This window comes from Eretmochelys imbricata, chromosome 20 (assembly GCF_965152235.1).
Source record: "Eretmochelys imbricata isolate rEreImb1 chromosome 20, rEreImb1.hap1, whole genome shotgun sequence".
NCBI classification, from domain to species: Eukaryota; Metazoa; Chordata; order Testudines; family Cheloniidae; genus Eretmochelys; species Eretmochelys imbricata.
In genome coordinates, this window is record NC_135591.1 from 2,947,686 (window position 1) to 2,966,958 (window position 19,273).

Below are 19,273 nucleotides of genomic sequence, written 5' to 3' on the forward strand. Positions count from 1 at the left end.
CTGCACTGCCCTTCCTCTCTGAGCTCAGCCTTTCATCGGAGGAGGTCCCGGGCCTTCGCTCGCTCAGACGCCCAACCCCTCCGAGAAAGGGGACAGCAGCACTGCCTCCATCTTCCAGATGAGCCACGGAGGAAGCAAACCCCCTGCCCCGAAAAGCTGGGGACAGAACCCAGGTGTCTGAGTTGCCAGGCATGGGCCTAGCCCGCGACCACCCTCCCTCCTTTATTCAGCAAAGGCTCCTAACGTTTCCCCTTCACCGAAGCAGGTTGTTCTTTCAGCCTTAACTCTTCTCCCCACGTTTATTCACACGGCTTGAAACAGGGCTCTGACCGTGGGGGGCTTCCCCTCCCCAGCGCGGCTCAGAAACACTGACGGGGAAGGGAAAAGCTTTAGTCTCCGCTACATTTCATGCCCACTGCAGAACCCTTTGCAGGAGCATTCTCTACTGACTCCACACACAGCTCGACGCCAGCTGAGGATCTGGCCTTGTGATTCTGCACGGACACGATCGTTAAAGCCAGAAGGAAGCCTTCCGTTCATGGCACACCCCCCGCCCCAGAGATGTTAGATTAAAACATAAATATAATCTGGCTGGAACATCGCACCAGTTCTTCGCACTCGGAGCGACGACACACAAGGGCCCCAAGACAGAGAGACGTAACGTCGGCTGCTGCCAAAGCCAGAGAGACACGATCACCTGCCGGCCGGCCGGCTGCTCTTTGGCCCAGACCCCAGGCTTCACTACCGAACCTCGAGCTGGCACGCAGGGCCAGGAAACCCCCTGGAAATTTAAAGTGGCTGCTTAAAATTGTAAGATTCCAGAGGAGCAGCCGTGTTAGTCTGTGTCCGCAAAAAGAACAGGAGGACTTGTGGCACCTTGGAGACTAACAAATTTCTTAGAGCATAAGCTTTCGTGGGCTACAGCTCACTTCATCGGATGCACAGAATGGAACATAGAGTAAGAAGATACAGATACACATACAGAGAAGGTGGAAGTTGCCATACAAACCGTAAGAGGCTAATTAATTAAAATGAGCTATTATCAGTTTGAAAGGCCCTTCAGGAGGCTGGCTCTGTCCCCTTCCTGGACTGGCCATGAGACCCCCAGTCCTGCAACAGCAACCTGGCCTTGGTGATGAGCAAACTTCCCCCAGGCCAAGGGCAGGCTGGGTCTGTGCTGAGCAGGGAGGTCAGCAGAGACACTGGGCTATAAAGTGCTGACTGGCAGGGGGAAAACGAGGCCACCCTAATTAGAGCCCCTTATCAGCCTTTCCCTGTTGCCTTCCGGGAGGCCGTTTATGTAACCCGTGATCCGGCAGGAGCGCCAAGCGGACCCAACTCCCATCAGAGCAGCAGCGTCCGGAGGGGAAATGGCCTTTTCCATTTATCTCCTCCAAACAAAGAGGAAAACAAGACCCCCCGGAGAGGGGGAGTGGAGGGGGGTGCTTGAGAGCAGTCTGGTGACACCTTCCCCCGCCCCCCCCCCCGTGCACTGAGCCTGCCGCAGCTGTTACCATGGGATCGGGAAGGGCTTCGCCCGACACCCAAGAAAGCCGTTGCTTGAGCCATCGTTGCGGACGTCACATTTCTCCCCCCGGTCGCCATGCAACTCGTTTAAAGGTGGCCCACTCCCCTCTCGGTACAACCGGGTCAGGCACGCAGATTGCGGTAGCACCTGGATAGACACTGGGTCAAATACCGGACGGTTAAAGCTTAGGGGTTTTCTGGACACGCTTTTATATTAAGGTCCAGTTTGTAAAGGGCTAACAGCTGTTCTAAGCAGGTTGTTGGCACGTGGCAGCATGCAGGAGAAGCAGAAAGTGCTGTGGATGGGTCTAAACCACGTAGTACGCGTTAGGAACACGTCCATAGGGCTGCAGACGGCGATAAACCGTGTGGAATGCACGCATATACATGTACGTAGTACAGGGGTGGGCAAACTACGGCCCGGGGGCCACATCCGGCCCTTCAGACGTTTTAATTTGGCCCTCGAGCTCCTGCCGGGGAGCAGGATCCGGGGCTTGCCCCGCTCTGCGCGTGCTGGGGTTCTGCGCGGTTCCCGGAAGCAGCGGCATGTCCCCCACTCCGGCTCCTACATGTAGGGGCAGTCATGGGACTCTGCACACTGCCCCTGTCCCAAGCGCCGCCCCGTAGCTCCCATTGGCCAGGAACCATGGCCAATGGGAGCTGCAGAGGCGGCACCTGCGGATGGGGCAGCGCGCAGAGTCGCCTGGCCATGACCCCGCATAGGAGCTGGAAGGGGGACATGCCGCTGCTTCCAGGCGCTGCTTGAGGTAAGCACCACCCAGAGCCTGCATCCCTGGCCCCCTCCTGCGCTCCAACCCCCTGCCCTGGCACTGATCCCCCTCCTGCTCCCTCAACCACTCGGTCCCAGCCCAGGGCACCCCCCAAACCCCCAGCCCCACCCCAGAGCCTACACCCCCAGCCACAGCCCTCACCCCCGCACCCCCACTCCAACCCCCTGCCCTCATCCGGAGCCCCCTCCGACACCCTGAACTCATTTCTGGCCCCACCCCGGAGCCCTCACCCCCTCCCACACCCTAACCCCCAATTTCGTGAGCATTCATGGCCCGCCATACAATTTCCGTACCCAGATGTGGCCCTCAGGCCAAAAGGGAGGTTTGCCCACCCCGGTGTAGCGGCATGACATCAACAGAAGGTGCCGTAGACAGGTCTAGAATCGCAGGGACCTCGAGAGGTCACCTAGTCCAGGCCCCTGCACTCACGGCAGGACTCAGTAGGATATGCCATGTGCTATGTATGCAGATGTATGTATGTAGTATGCATTAGCAGTACATCTGCAGAGGGTGTTATAAATGGCTACAAGCCCTGGTTATAACAAGCAACCTGTTCCCCTGCTGGACCAGTTGGACTAACAACTGATGGCTTATTCAAGCAACTATCCATCGGTTATTAAATGGGGCCTTACTACAAAGCATGACCTGTTTTCCTCCAGCGCCCAGCCCTGCAATATCCATGCTCCCCACTGCAAAGGGGTGTGTCGGCCGGATGCCTCGGTGAGACCCATGTGCCCACGGAAAAGCGGCCGAAGAGGGTGAGTTCCGTCCGAGCTGCAGGGGGTAGGAATTAGGGATGGCCAGTCTGGCTCAGACCAAGGGTCCATCTAGCTCGGTCTCCTAGGGCACGTTTACACTGCAATAAAAGACCCGCAGCGTGGCCGTGGCTGGCCTGGCCCAGCTGACTCTGGCCTATGGGGCTCAGGCTGTGGGGCAGCGTAGCCATTCGGGTTTGGGCTAGTGGGAAACCCAAATCAACTGACCCAAATCTGAGACGCGGGGCTGCGGGGTTTTTATTGCAGTGTAGACGCATCTCACGCACAGGGTACATCACAGCAAGTCTCAGAGCCCAAGTCAACGACTCAGGCTCACAGGGCTCGGGCCGGAGCTCGGCCTCGGAAGCCCACCCCCACGCCCTCAGCTTCAGCCCGGGCCGCAACATCTACACAGCTATTGTTAGCCAAGGAGCCCGAGTCTGTCGATCCAGACTCTGAGACGTCTCTCTGTAGACGCTCCTGTAGTGGCCGGCACCAGGTGCGTCAGAGGAAGCATGAGAAAGCCTGCATTGATGGGATAACTTGTCCCCAGGGAAAGGCCCCTCCTGAATGCTAGCAGCCAGCAGCTCCTCTATGCCCTGGAGCTGGGGGGTCCGAATTCCAAAAAAATCCTTCACCTCAGAGGAAGAGTTACAAGAAATGTCACCAATGGGGCCTGATTCTGCAGGGTGCAGAGCGCCCTTCAGTTTGGCCCCGGGCAGGTTGGGAGGGGGATCTATTCCTGGCTCTGTGAAGGGAATGCGGTTCCGTGGTTAGAGCAAGAGATGCTGAGAATCAGGACACCTGGGTTCCTTCCCTGGCTCTCCCATTGATTTGCTGTGTGACCCAAGGCAACTCATGTCATCTCTCTCTGCCTCAGTTTCCCAGTCTGTTAAATGGATAGAAAAATACTTCCCTGCCTGGCACAGAGGTCACAAACCCCAATTAATGGTTTGTAAAACTGTCAGAGATCCTCCCGTTGAAAGACAAAGGGCTAGAACGACCATAGCATCTGTCTTGGTTACTGACTCACTTCTCCACGTAACTGTATCAGATCAGTGGTAGACTAGAGCCAGGTATAGAATCACAGAAATGTCGGGATGGACGGGACCTCGAGAGGCAGGACCCAGTAAACCTAGACCAGCCCTGACAGGTGTTTGTCCAACCTATTCTGAAAAAACTCCAGCAAGGGGGCTCCCACCCCCTCCCTGGGAAGCCTCTTCCCGAGCTTAACTCCCCTTAGAGTTAGAAAGTTTTTCCTAATATCCAACCTAAAGTCTCCCTTGCTGCAGATGAAGCCCATGGCTTCTTGTCCTCCCTCCAGCAGACACACAGCACAAGTGATCACCGTCCTCGTTATAACAGCCCTGAACAAATGCGAAGCCTTAGCAGGTCCCTCCTCAGTCTTTTCACAAGACTAAACATGACCAGGTTTTTACCCTTCCTCATAAATCAGGGTTTCTAAACCTTTGATCACAATAGTCTCAATACCCTCACCAGTGCCAAGTCGTGTGAGACAATTCCCTCCGGCGTCTTACGTATGACACTCCTGGTAATACAGCCCAGAACGATATTAGCCTTTTAAGCACCTGTGTCACATTGCCGGCTCACCTTCAATTTCTGATCCACGCTAACCCCTAGATTGTTTTCAGCAGTACACCCGCCTGGCCAGTTATGCCCTGAGTGCAGTGCTTTGCACTCCTCTTTACTGAATTTCCCCTTGTTGATATCAGACAAATTCTCCAGTTTATCGAGCTCATTTTGAATTCTAATCCCATCCGCCAAAGTGCTTCCAACCCCTCCTAGCGGCACATGTTAAAAGCGTGCTCTCCAGCCCATTCTCCAAGTCACTACTGCAAATACTGAATTGTGCCAGCCCAGGACTGACCCCACTAGATGTGTCCTCCCAGTCTGATAGTGTCCCGTGGATAGCTCCTCTCTGAGTAGGGTCTTTCAACCGGTTGTGCACCCGTACTTCCATCTTGAGCACATCTCCCTAGTTTGCTTCTGAGAACTGCAAGTGGGACTGCATCGAAAGTCTTATTAAAATCACGATCGATCATGTCTACCGCTTCCCCCTTATCCACTAGGCCAGGAACCCATGGGGTGCTAAAGCAACATGCGCCCCACTGCATGTTGGATGGGGAGGGGTAGCTCAGTGGTTTGAGCATTGGCCTGCTAAACCTAGGGTTGTGAGTTCAATCCTTGAGGGGGCCATTTAGGGACTGGGGGGCAAAAATTGGGGATTGGCCCTGCTTTGTGAGCAGGGGGTTGGACTAGATGACCTCCTTAGGTCCCTTCCAACCCTGATATTCTATGATTTGGTAAGAGAATAAAGGCAAAGGGTTTCTGTTTGCAGTCATGGGGCAGGGTCCTTAGGATACCTGCTTTCTAAGGTTTGTTTTGTTAGAGGCTTGACTTATAGGGGCCATTACGCTTCCCTGTTCCCGCTGGGCCTTCCTTCCGAGCTGATTGTTGATCACAATGTCTTCTCTGCTTCTGAGAAGGAGATTTCCAGGAATTGTTTTCCAGGCTTACTGCTCGATGCAAAATGTTCTCTCTGAAAACACCCCCACTCTCCCCCACCAACTGCTGGAGCAGCGCCACAGCCCCCTTCCCCTTCAAAACTGCAGAGCAATCATATCTTGTGCAGGAGTCGTGTCATGGCCAGGAAGCGGTTTTGTTGGAGGAATTGGTCTGAGAATAAGACTCAGCTGATGGACTAGTTGAACGTACATAGAATGGGCACCTACCTCCTTGCCAGGTCCGTGGGGCTATCGGCATTCCTTCTTTCCAAGTGCAGGGAGATCTGGAGACGGACAGAGCTGAAGAAGAACAAAATGTTTCTGATTATTATTTGTATTACGTAGCACCGGAGAAGGGGGCCACCCGTTGGCTCTACAAACACACAGTGATAGTCCCGCAATGTTTTAACTGGGTAGTTTATTCTCCGCTTTCTGTCCTACACGGTCACGTGGCCCAGGCTGCGTTGTGCCCCAGAGGAGGCTGCATTAGAGTGGTGGAGGAAGCGATCGGAGCTGTAAGATCCCTGCACACCCCAGCAAGGCCACTGATTAGTAACATTTTCAAGACCCTTTGGAAGAAAGGTGCTGTGCCAAAGTCTCTGTGGCTGGCTCGTTCCCAGACTGAGTTGCTGGGAAGGAGTCGCTCACCAGTGTTGGCCTTGTGCACACTCTGCCAGCTTCAGGAGCCACGACCCCGTGATTCCCCAGCTGGGTTCTGGTGCTACTAAGCTGACTGCCTACCGCTTATTGGCCTGCTCTGCGCTCTCAGGCCAATTTGTCACAGTGCCCCACATACGTGACGTGGGGATGCTTCCCCTCCTCATGCGGGGGGGGATTTGTTTCAGGATGAATTAAAGAACGCTCTGGAGGGGCTTAGCTATTACTGTGAGGAAGGACTAGACAGACCCAGATTGCTTTATTGCATCCATGGATCAAACTCTATCTGGGGCCCTATAGATACAATGCTATAGGCCCCCCTATCCCCACTCCCGCTTGGAGTGGCAGTGATCGGGGTTCCTTCCTCACAACAGAGAGAGGCATGGGACCGCCCTCTCCCTCCCCAGGTGTAGCCTCAGCACCCCCCGTCTCTGGCCCAGAGAAGTGGGTCTTAGAAATAACGCGCCACTGAGCTACATGGGGTAGACCCCGCCGCTCAGCCCTACTGTCTCAGGCTCTCTGCACACTCAGGCAATGGTTACTCTCAGGTGACAGCTCTGAGATTTCCATTGCAAGCGGGAGGGCGAGAAACAATTTTACAAAAAAGAAAGCTGAGGTTCTGACATCATCCCATGACTCCAGGAGCAGGGGGGTGGGGGTGGGGAAACGTAGGCAGGGGTCAATAACATCTCTGCCTTCACCCATCTTGATTCACTGGGACAGATTAACCCAGAGCCAGGAAGGCCAGCTTTCCTCCCTGCCTGGAAACGGCTAAGCCAGTGTGAGCCCTGCTGAGATCTAAGTAATAATTGGGTGGGCTCCATCTCATCAAACAGGTCAGGCAAAAGCTGGTTGGGGATCTGAGTGGGGCAGGCTGTGGATTTCGGAGCCTCGCTCTGTGCGGCAAAGGAAATTAACCTGGAAAAGATGCGCCCACTGGCCTACCCCACTTTCATGTCCTATCTGACCTGTCCCCAAAATCTTCCTCCCCTCCCACCCCCCAGCTCTGCAGCGAAACCAAACCCATCTTCATTCTAGCTGAGCCAGACCCCAGGAATTAGGAATCACGTCCAATGTGGCCTTGCACTGGGCAGTGTTTTCAGGATATCAGGCGATGATGTACATTTCCTGTATGGAAGAGAGCTCCGAGGGGTGGGGGGTATGCATGTGGAAGAAGCCAGCGAGCCCACCCTGAGGTCACTCTGGGAACGACGGTCCCTACAGCATAGATCCGCCTGAGCCACAGAGCTGGAGGCATCAGGGCAGCACCTGATCCTTTGCCACCCATCCGGACACACCTTCAGCCTTCCACTGCAGGTGAGCATGGACCTGTTACTTTCCACCCGTGTTTCGGTCTCTCTCCTCCCCCATTGCATTCAAAGCACCAGGCTTTTCAGTGACATCCGTCAAACCACCTCCGTTAATGGGGTTAGATTTCCGCAGGCATGAGTCCCCCCTTATTTATCTGTCTTTTCCTTTCTCCAAACATTCTGAAAAGAGCAACCAAGCCCCGTCCTCCTCCTGGTGCACCGATGGATGCTTTTGCAGCTGACTACCCAGTTGCCAAGCATTCCTCTGGGTTGTATGCGGCTTTCCCCCCCCCCCCCCACTGCCTGGATTCCTGAGCTTTTCGGAGATCATGGTGAGGAGGGCCCTATAAATACCTAGCTAGAGTAGCGTGGTCTGTAAGCTTTACCGGGGGGAGCCTCTTGTCTTGTGTGTTCTTCCAACGGCATCACACTGAGACCTGGGTCACGCCGTGTGTGGACACAGCAGCTCTGGGATTTGGATAAGTAGGCAGTTCTGGAGGTAGTGTGCTGTGACGGTCAATTGCTTCTCTCTGCAATTTGTAATTACCACGCCTGATTGTGGTCCCAGTGGGAAATGGAACAGCAAAGGGGTGAGATTTGGATAGCACAGAGAGGTTGGGGTTGAAAGGGGGAGTTGAATGGCACATCTGTTGCTTTGGGCCAAGGAATATAATGGTGCTGGAGTGATCTTGAGCATATTTAACATGCTGAATGTTTAACAGTAACCCCATGGCCAGTGGCTCAAAGCTCAATCAGTGATCGGATTTTGGAACATGAGGAAGGGCTCCATATAGACAGGGTCAGAGCCTCAGCTAAAGTTAATGGAGTTACACCAATTTCCACCAGCTAAAGATCTGGCCCAGCAGTTCTTTAAGCCAGTGGCTCTCAACCTTTCCAGATGATGGTCCCCCTTTCAGGAGTCTGATTTGTTTTGTGTACCCCCAAGTCTCACCTCGCTTAAAAACTACTTGCTTACAAAATCAGATATAAAAATACAAAAATGTCACAGCGCCCTATTATTGACCAATGGCTCATTTTCACTGTATAATTATAAAATAAATCAACTGAAATATAAATACTGTACTGGCATTTCCATGGAAAGCATAGAGAGCAGTATCAACAAGTCATTGTCTGTAGGAAATTTTAGTTTGTCCTGACTTCGCTGGTGCTTTTTATGTAGCTTGTTGTAAAACTAGGCAAATACGTAGATGAGTTGATGCACCCCCTGGAAGACTCTGCATACCCCTGGCTGAGATCCGCTGCTTTAAGCAACCCCATTCTCGAGACAGCACTGAGACCGGCTACGGGTTTGGGCTAATATTAGTGGAAATCGTTTTCCTCCATGTGCTGCAGGGTTTCCATTGGGTGGAGGGCATGTCTGCATGGGAAGGAGACCTGAGAACAGAATAAGTAATAAGAACACCACCTACCTCTTACACAGCACTTGTCCTCAGCAGATCTCAAAGCAGACAAATATTTACAGAGCTCCCCATGGACTGAACCAGACTCAGACGCTGGGGATGTGAATTCAGAACTAGGATGCTCCCACGGTTTCAGTGTAGACTCTGGAACGAGCGCTGGGAGCTGCAGACGATCGTGTTCACGCAGCATTCCTACACACACAGAGCACTCTAAGTGTCTCTGCCCACCCAGTTGGCTGTCCGCGGATTTAGACTCCCTTAGACCGAGCTGAGGTGCTGAAGCGAGGAACTTTCTCTGAGCAGGCAGCTGTCTTCCAGCTCTGGTTGGCTTGTGATGACTCCGTCTCTTCGCCGGTATCTGTTTCAGATCTGAGGCTGGCAAAGTCCCTTCTCATTTTTGCAGAGTGACAATTGCTGGCATGTTAGCCACAAGAACGAAGCAAGTCTGGCTGTAGGGGGAAGGTCAGTTTCACCTCTCTTGGTTTTCAAGCTGTCCCATTACGCTCAGCGCAGCGCCTCAGAGGCTCAGAGATGAAACCCTTTCTTGCAACATGGACTGCACGTGAAAATAAGGCTTTTTAACAAGGCTCACCATTTCTGAGCTTGATGCTGGTTTCTCCCCGGCTGCAGAGGAGCAGTAGCGAGGGAGGCAGAGGGAAACACGAGGTCAGAAAATTGTCACCCCAGTTTCCAGCAACAGGTTTAGCATCATCTCCTCCATATTTTTTCGTACATTTAAGCGAGACTCAGAACTCGGCAGTGGCCACTGGGACACTGATGACCGGAGAGCCAAGTGCTCTGAACCCAAATGCTGAGCTCCTCTGTAAATCTGGCCATTCGTTTAGATGCCGACATGGGAGTTGTGGCTCCTTTGAGAATCTCCCCCTGATTATGGTGGTTCTCATAGATTCCCAGAGTTTCAGGCCAGGAGGGCCCATTAGAACATCTCGTCCGACCTCCTGTGTAGCACAAGCTAAAGGATTTCCCCCGGTTACACCCGTTTTGAGCTCAATAACTCGAGTTTAGCCAAAGCATCTACAGAAGGGCATCCAGTCCAGATTCAGAGACATCCACCACCTCCTTTGGGAGTTTGTTCCGAAGGTTAATCACCCTCATGCTAAAGAAGTTTCCGTCTTATTTCTCACTGGAATTTACTTGGCTTTATTTCCAGCTACTGATGCTTGTTCTGTCTTTCTTCCTTGGGTTAAAGGCCCCTTCGGTACCCAGATTTTGTCCCCGAGAAGGTACCTAGACACAGTCACTTCTGGATCTTCTTTTTGATAAACAGAATTTGCTGAGCTCACTTGAAAATCTGCCCACAAGTGACAGATTGTTCAAAGTCACATCAGGTACATCTACCCTGCAATAAAAAGCAGGACCAAGTTTCAGAGCCTGGGGCTCAGGATATGGGGCTAAAAATAGCAGGGTAGATGAGTTTGTGCTCTGGCTGAAGCTGGGGAGCCAAGACACACCCCTTCATGGGGTTTCAGAGCCCGGGCTCCAACCCCAGTGCCTTCACTGAATTTTTTAGCCCCACATCCTGAGCCCCGCAATCCTGAGCCAGTTGATCCGGGCCGGCCACAGTTGTGCTGTGGGTCGTTTACTGCAGTGTAGACATCTCAATAGCGAGTCTACTGGGGGCAGAACCTAGATGTCCTTAGCCCTGGCCCAGTACCGTAATCAAAAGAGTGTTCTCCTCTACAGGAGACAATTCAACTGAGTGGGGACAGCAGTAGAGCTTGGGTGATCTGCTCTTCCAAGCAAACATTGCTGCTTGCGGGGGATGTGTGTGTGAAGGGGGGTGGTCGTGTGTGTCTGGGCACGTGTGTGTATGTGTCTGGGCGTGTGTCTTTGTGTGTGGGGAGGGGATGATCTGGAGATCCGGAGAGGGCTTTGGAAAGGATCCCCACAGAATGTTACTACTTGTCGTTCTGCAGCCAAACCCCAGCAGTTAATCGCCTTCCCTTTCTTTCCAGCCGCTCGCCATCCACAATGGCCGAGGTGACCACGGTCCCCGCTGAGACGCCAGATCCCTTTAGCAAGTTCGGGGACTACCACAACTGGACCCAGCTGCTCCAATACCTGAATTACACCTTCACCTTCTGCGACACTCACCTGGACGAGAACATCAAACGGGTGATGCTCTTCATCCTCTACTTGGTCATCTTCGTGGTGGGGCTGGTGGAAAACATGCTCGTCATCTGGGTCAACTGGCACACCTGGGGGAACAAAAACCTGGTCAACCTCTACATCCTCAATATGGCCATTGCTGACTTAGGGGTGCTGCTAACCCTGCCCATCTGGATGTTGGAGGTCATGCTCGACTACACCTGGCTCTGGGGCAGCTTCTTGTGCCGCTTCACCCACTACTTCTACTTCGCCAACATGTACAGCAGCATCTTCTTCCTGACCTGCCTCAGCGTGGACCGCTACGTCTCCTTGACCACTTCATCCCACTTCTGGCACCAGCATCAGCACCGGGCACGCCGCCTCCTCTGCTTCGGCATCTGGCTCTTCGCCGCCCTCATCCCCTTCCTGGAGGTGGCCCACACGCAGCTGGTGGACTCGGTCGAGCCCATGTGCATCTTCCTGGCTCCCTTCGAGACCTATGATGAGTGGGCCCTGGCCATCAGCTTAGCCACCAGCATCATTGGGTTCCTCATCCCCATCTCCATCATCGCTGTCTTCAACATACTGACGGCCAGGTACATCAAGCACTCCAAGCCGGAAAGCAGGAAGCACTGCCTCCTGATCTATGCCTACATCGTCGTGTTCCTAGTGTGCTGGCTGCCCTACCACATCACGCTGACCCTCTTGACCCTCGATGGCAGCTACTTCATTTACAGCTGCAACGTTGCCAACTTCCTCTACTTCTTCTACGACATCATAGACTGTTTCAGCATGTTCCACTGCGTGGCCAATCCCATCCTCTACAATTTCCTGAGCAAGAACTTCCGCGGCAAACTCATCTCAGCCGTGGTGAAGTACATCCCCAAAGACCAAATCAACCAGAAAGGCGGGGACAATTCCTCTTCCAGCACCCAGCACTCCATAGTCATTACCAAAGACAACATCCCACCTAATTAAACATCCACCGGGCTCTCCACGCATTGCTGGCAGCTGGTCCCAGGGGTGGCTGGCTTCTATTTCTTCCCCCGGAGATAAGGCAAGACACTTTGCTTTTTGATGGCATTTTCTTGTTGCCACCCAGGGCTCTGAAAGCTGGAGGGACGGTAGAAATGAAAGCTGGAGGGAGCAGCAGATATTTTGCCTCTGACATGGTGCTGTATCAAATCTATTTAGCTAAAGAACCAGAGAGGAAGAGATGTCCTATATTTCAAAGAAATGCTCATTGGTTTATTACTATCGATTATTCTGGCTACCCAGGGACCTCAATGCAAATCCGGCCACTTTGCTCTCCAGCGCCAGCTACGCAGGAGTTGGAAAGAGCAATGTTTTGCCCCCAGCTTTTCCGCGACTCCTGCCTTTTGCTTGCAGACGTGCTCCGGATATCCCACACCTGGAAGAGACCAGGCATTAAGCTGCCTCTTTCCTTGAACCATCTAGCTCAGAAAAAAGGAGTGGAATTTTTTTCCTTCGGAACACACATCAATCTATGCGCAGTACCAGTGAGAAAGATGAGGGGCTGATCTCGCAAGGGGAAGCCAAAGGGAGTGGGAGCCACTCAGCACTATGCAGGATGAAGCCTTTACAAGGGAAACAGCATTTCACCGCCAATAGGAAACGGCTTTTGGAGAGCAATATTGCAACCACAGAGGGAAAGAAGGAGAAAGGAATAAGGTCACTGTACAGATGTGTTTCCCTAAGGCTTTGTCTACACTACCACATTTGCCCGCCAGAGATGTGAAAAAAACACACACACACCCCCGACCGACGTAAGTTTCATCGACAAAAGTGCTGTTGTGAGCAGTGCGGGGTTGGCAGGAGAGGCTCTGCTTCCGACATGGCTCACGCCCCTCATTGGGGCTGGTTTAACGATGCCGGCAGGAGAGCTCTGTTCAGCCCTGAGCAAATTCTGCGAAAGCACGTGGGGAGGGGAAGGCGAGAAGGTAACTGGAAAGACTGGGAATTAATAACTCAAAAAGAACCAGCTGATCCATGGCCTTGGACTGCTAAAAATACGGGAAAACAAACTGGACAGGATCTGGAGAAAGGGTGCTTCGGTCAAGGAAAGGAGAGGCTGATGGCAGGATGTTCCCAGAGGCAGAGCCGTCCCTTGGGTATGGTGAATCAGGGTGACTGCTCCGGGCCCCATGCTTCAGCGTTCGTGGGTCATGCGGGGGATGCCAAGAAGGCCCGGGGGAGGTGTGGGGGCGGTTAGGAGTTTGGAGGGCCTGGTGCCAGCAGCAGGGGTTGGACCCGCACTCACTGGCTGAAAGCACGCGTTGCATTTCTTTTTCTTGCTCGGCATCGGGGGGCTCGGGCTCAGTCTCTGGCAGCAGCAGCAGTGACCCCAGCCTGCCCCACTGGCTCCTGGTGTCACCCAGGCCAGGCTGATCCCATCCATTGCCCTTCTGCCTCGGACCCCCCAGCACAGGGGGCCGCCTCGCCCCTAGTACAGGTGCCATCCTGTGGCTCTCCATCATCCCTCGCTCCCCTGCACTGGTGTCCCCTCCCCACACCAGATTTCACCTGTACAAAAAATGTTAAGGGGGCCCATACAGGCTGATTTGTCCCAGGCCCCACATGCCCATAGGGATGGCCCTGCCCAGAGGTTGAAAGAACGAATCATAGCAGACAAGAGAAGCAGGTGGGACAGGCCCTGCTTCTCTGACAAAGTGCACTGCATTCATTATGGGGCTTTCGGGCGATACACACCTTGCTTAGGGAGACACTCCATGTCCCTTTGCCTCCTTGTTCACCTGGGAGACAAAGGGCAGGGGCCTGTGGATTTCTAAGATGAAGGGGTTTCCATAGCAAATAATTAGCCCCATCAGAAGGGGATTTTTTTTTTTAATTGCAGTGGAAAGTTACTGGTCTCTTGCCCGCCCTGCCCCACCCCTCAAGACCTCATGTGAAACAGATTATGTGACATTTCACGACATTGCGACAGATTAGAATGAGGTGCCTTTTGCATGGCCGGGGACAGCGGAGTCTGTATCCCCTTTGGGAGCCATACGAGCCATGTTTCTCCCCTCTCCCCTTGGAATGCCTCCATGCTGCTCTTTAGCAGTCCCGCAAAGGGACGTGGGTCACTCCTGCTCCTCTGCCCCCAGCCCTGGGTTCAGGAATCAAACTCCACTCTTCCAAACGGCAGCAGGCCAGACACACAACCAGCCAATCCAGTACCATTCGCGCTCCCGGCGGGCCTTTTGCTGGCTTCCAGCACACACCTTGCTACCTACGTAGATCCACATTTGCCTGTAAAATGCGCCCATTCATCTCCACCAAGGCCTTGAATGCAACGGCTATGGGAAAAGGCACCGACCCTTTAAAGAGAAGAAACTTGTGCCCATTCCCCTCCTCCTGTTGGGCAAAGTTTAACAACGTGCGCAATGTAAAACAGCAGCATAGACTGTCGGCTTTTTGGGGCAGACACTTCCTCGTTTGCACAACACCTCAGACAGTGCGCTCCCGGCCCACGACTGGAGCTAGGCTATGCTGTGAGCATACAGATTGTGACCACCACCACGGAGCCAGGAACAGGATGGCAGCCACTCCCCAATGACACGGTCCAGAAAGCCAGTCCTGAGCGCCCCAGGGACTTCTCATAGACGCGCCTTTGCTGTCCTCTTGGCTAAAGAAAAGGAAAGTCACGGCATGATAGAAAGACATTTGGTGTGTGATAAACCCGCTCTGCCTAGGTAGAAATGTATCCAATCTCTTCATGATACCTAAACATTTAAAGCTCTCTCTATTTGACCTATTAAACTTCATTTTTAAAACCACGGTTCTGTTGCCTGGCTAACTTTCTGTGCCACAATTCAGAGATATTAAAGCCAGAAGGGATCATCCTGTCTGACCCCTGCACGACCCAGGCAGTAAAGTTTTACCCAGTGACCCCTGCATGGAAGCCAATAACACAAGGAGGGACTAGACAGCATCTTTTAGAAAGGCAGACAGGCGAGAGTACAAGATTTCCAAAGATGGAGAAACCTCCACATCTCTTGGTGAGCTGTCCCAAGGATTAATTGTCTTCAGAGTTAAAAAACGCAGAATTTCTAGTGTAAATTGGTCTAGCTTCAATTTCTAGCCATTGGAGCTTTGCCTGATAGATTAAAGAGCCCTCTGCCATCAGATCTCTTCTCCCCACGTAGGCACATAAAAACCACAAGCAAGTCACCTCTTTACCTTCCTTAGCACTGAAAGACTATAGAGCAGTGAGACTCAGCCCCCAGTGGTTCAAGGAGCCAAATTAGCGATCTGCATTCCCCACAAGAGCCACCACAGTGCGAATTCATTGTTTCATTTACTATATGGTCATAGTTAAACAGTATGACGGGAAATATTTTGTGTGTGTGAGTATATATAGAGATATATACACACACAATTCTCACTGAAAAATGACTGACCAGATACTAGTCTCTCATCAACTGCAGTTGGTTAATAACAGAGTAAAAACATCCTAATTGGTTAATAACTTAGATTGGTCAATAATTTAAATCACACAGCGTTTTAATTTCACGTGCGGCACAGAGCCGCAGGAGAGACATTGAAGAGCCACTTGTGGCTTGCAAGCCTCAGTCTGAGTATCGCTGCTAGCACAGATCTACCGATCTTAGGTACTTACAAGATCCTCCTTATGATAATAGCTGAACACCGTGCAGTCTTAAATATATTTATCCTCGCCAGAGTCCTGGGAGGTAAGGAAGGATTATTACAGATGGGGAACAGAGGGACAGAAAAATTAATTTTCAGGAGTGTCTAGGTGATTTGGGAGCCTAAATTCTACTGATATGCAATAAGACTTAGATTCCTAAATCCCTATCTGAAAATGGGACGTTGGCTCCTTTCAAAGTTTTACTGTAATGCCCAAGGGTACAGGGAGTTGGGGCGAAGAAGGGAACTGAACCGGCCTTCCCCAAATCCCAGGTTAGTCCCCTAACCGATTCAGGGACACCTGGTGCATGGGGTTGCGTCCCTTGCCATCTTGGCGAACAGCCGCTGATGGCCCTATCCCGGACGTGGGCAAACTACGGCCAGCGGGCCACATCTGGCCCGCAGGACCGTCCTGCCTGCCCTTGAGCTCCCGGCCAGGGAGGCTTCCCCCCGGCCCCTCCCCTGCTGTCCCCTCTCCCCCGCAGCCTCAGCTTGCCACGCTGCCAGTGCTCTGGGCGGCGGGGCTGCGATCTTCTGCTGGGCAGCGCGGTGACATGGCTGGCTCCGGCCAGGCGGGGCGGCTGCCAGACACGTTGCTCTGAGCGGCATGGTAAGGGGGCGGGGCGTGGGAGGGTTGGATAAGGGGCAGGGGTCCCGGGGGATGCAATCGGGGACAGGGAGTGGTTAGATGGGGCGGAGGTTCTGGGAGGGGGCAATCAGGGGAAGGGGAACAGGGCGGGGTTGGATAGGCGTGGGAGTCCTGGGGGGCCTGTCAGGGGTCGGGGGTGTGGATAGGGTCAGGGCAGTCAGGGGACAGAGAGCAGGGGGGGTTGGCTAGGGGGTGGGGCCCCAGGAGGGCAGTGGGTCCTGGGAGGGGACAGTCAGGGGACAAGGAGCGGGAGGGGGGCTGGTTGGATGGGTGGGCCGTTCTGAGAGGGGCGGGAAGTGGGAGAGAGTGGATAGGGGCCGGGGCCAGGCTGTTTGGGGAGGCACAGCCTTCCCTACCTGGCCCTCCATAGAGTTTTGGAACCCTGATGGGGCCCTTGGGCCAAAAAGTTTGCCCCCCCCGACCCTATCCTCTGTGAACTCAGCTAATTCTTTTTTGCACCCAGTTACACTTTTGCGCTTCACAGCATCCCTTGGCAACGAGCACCACAGGGTGACTGTGCGATGGGTGAAGAAATACTTGCTGCCCGTTCGTTTCACACAACAGACGTGGCGAGTTCAGCCAAACCTCGCACATCGCTGCTAAGGAATTTAACCCAGCCCAAGAAATGTTTTAAAAGATTGGTCTGAGCAACAAGAGGCACTGGGTAAAATTTACAAAAGCACCTAAATGACGTAGGAGGCTAAATACTAAGGGGACACAGAGCATTCAGATGCTTTTGAAAGGGGCTGGAATAGTGTGTTTTCCAGAGCTAGAGCAATATATATTTTCCATCCATTTATGATGCTCAGTCTACGTGAAGCATGGCGTGAAACAGACTGAAAACGTTCCCAAAGAATGTCAAGTTTCTCCAATATCTTACTTATGATGCTACCGCTGTGGGTCATCAAACATTTTAGACATAGCGTGATGGATAATTAAAAAGGTCATGAAAACTCTCCAACATGGCAATATTGTAGGGATATTTTTCTTAACACCGTCACAGATTGCTAATCCATGGGCTAGAAAAGCCATTTGGCCTTTAATAAACACAGGCTGTGCCAGAGCCAATAAACAAATGTGGTTTGGGCCATCCCAGCTCATCATTTCACGCACGCAGAAAATCTGGGCTGGGACAGGTGGCCCGGCAGTATCCCAGCTTTATAATGACTGTTCATTACTTACATGACAGTAGCACCGAGAGGTGCCAAATGGGACAGTTAGCAAACTGTACAGACATAGTGAGCCACAGCTCTTCTGTTCAGAAGAGCTTTCAATGTAGAAGGAGGGGCATTGCCAGCCGATCGAGGGGTGTGATCGTTCCCTCTATTCGGCACTGGTGAGGCCTCATCTGGAGGACTGTGTCCAGTTTTGGGCCCCACACTACAAGAAGGATGTGGAAAAATTGGAAAGCGTCCAGCGGAGGGTAACAAAAATGATTAGGGGGCTGGAACACGACGTATGAGGCGAGGCTGAGGGAACTGGGATTGTTTAGTCTGCGGAAGAGAAGAATGAGGGGGGATTTGATAGCTGCTTTCAACTACCTGAAAGGGGGTTCCAAAGAGGATGGATCTAGACGGTTCTCAGTGGTGGCAGATGACAGAACAAGGAGCAATGGTCTCAAGTTGCAGTGGGGGAGGTTTAGGTTGGATATAAGGAAAAACTTCACTAGGAGGGTGGTGAAGTACTGGAATGGGTCACCTAGGGAGGTGGTGGAATCTCCTTCCTTAGAGGTGTTTAAGGCCCGGCTTGACAAAGCCCTGGCTGGGATGATTTAGTTGGGGATTGGTCCTGCTTTGAGCAGGGGGCTGGACTAGATGACCACCTGAGGTCCCTTCCAACCCTGATATTCTATGATTAAACCATCAAAGGACAGACAAGTCTAATGGTCACCCCCATTTTCCAGGTTGGGGTCTGAGGTACAAAGACAAGAAGTGGCTTGCCGGATGTCACATGTGAAGTCTGTGACAGAGATGGGAAATGAATCCAGATCTATCCATGCAGGGTGTCATACCGCTGCCCATCCCTGTAGCATCTGGGTGGCTTCCACATAAAATCAGCAGCAACGGAGAAATCCCTATAGCGTCTCTGGCACGTCTCCCAAAGCTCTCTAGTACAACTCCAGCACCAGCTCTCCCACAGTTTTATGGAAGGGTTCCGGTTGGCGAGAAGGGGCTGCAAAGAGCTTGCCCGTCCTCCCAGACGTCGGAATCTATTAAACTGGCAGGCCTGCTAGAGCGAAGCCATTTGACTTTCGGCTCATTGTCTCCCACACACGGCAGCCCTTCCACCGAGAAGACAAATGCCTGGGTTTTCTCCAAGAAGCACTTGAGACGGCTCCTCCGGGGAACGGCTGCCTCATTTGTTTGCATCAGCAGAACAACCAGTTCGTTCTCTCCCTGAACTGAGAAGGCAGCCTTGTCCCCAGAGAAAGGAATGTGCCTCTTGAAAAGACCAGCATCACCGGCTTGTTAGTTTGGTTTGCCAACGGGAAGACAACCAGCAGGCTGTCTGGGCCAGATTCGCGATTACACTAACTCTGGCAGCATAAAGGGGCCTTAAACGCAGGTATAAATGACTCCTTGGGAATCCCCCCTGTGGCAATATAGAGCTGATGGAAGGGCCCTTGGCATAGGGGATGAATTAGGGTATGACCAGACTATACTGCACCATGGCCATTCTCTGCTCCCCAGAGGCTATTGGAAGCAGAAGACGAGTCTAATTTAGAGTGGCCCTGAGGCCGGGCAGAGTGCAGCAGAATTACCTACAATCCTTGACCCCTGCCACTGCCCTGGCCCCGAGAAAAGGGTAACTGAGAATCAGGTCTGGGACCCACGCAGTGCTTGACCAGAAAGGCCCAA

General features: G+C 52.8%; 1 protein-coding gene across 1 annotated transcript; it reads left to right on the top strand.

The window, feature by feature from the left end:
- The first annotated feature begins 10,978 nt into the window (after positions 1–10,978).
- Positions 10,979–12,073, top strand: ACKR5 (atypical chemokine receptor 5). The gene has a single exon (XM_077838873.1). The coding sequence runs from the start codon at positions 10,979–10,981 to the stop codon at positions 12,071–12,073; it is 1,095 nt and encodes a 364-aa protein (XP_077694999.1).
- Positions 12,074–19,273: the final 7,200 nt, after the last annotated feature.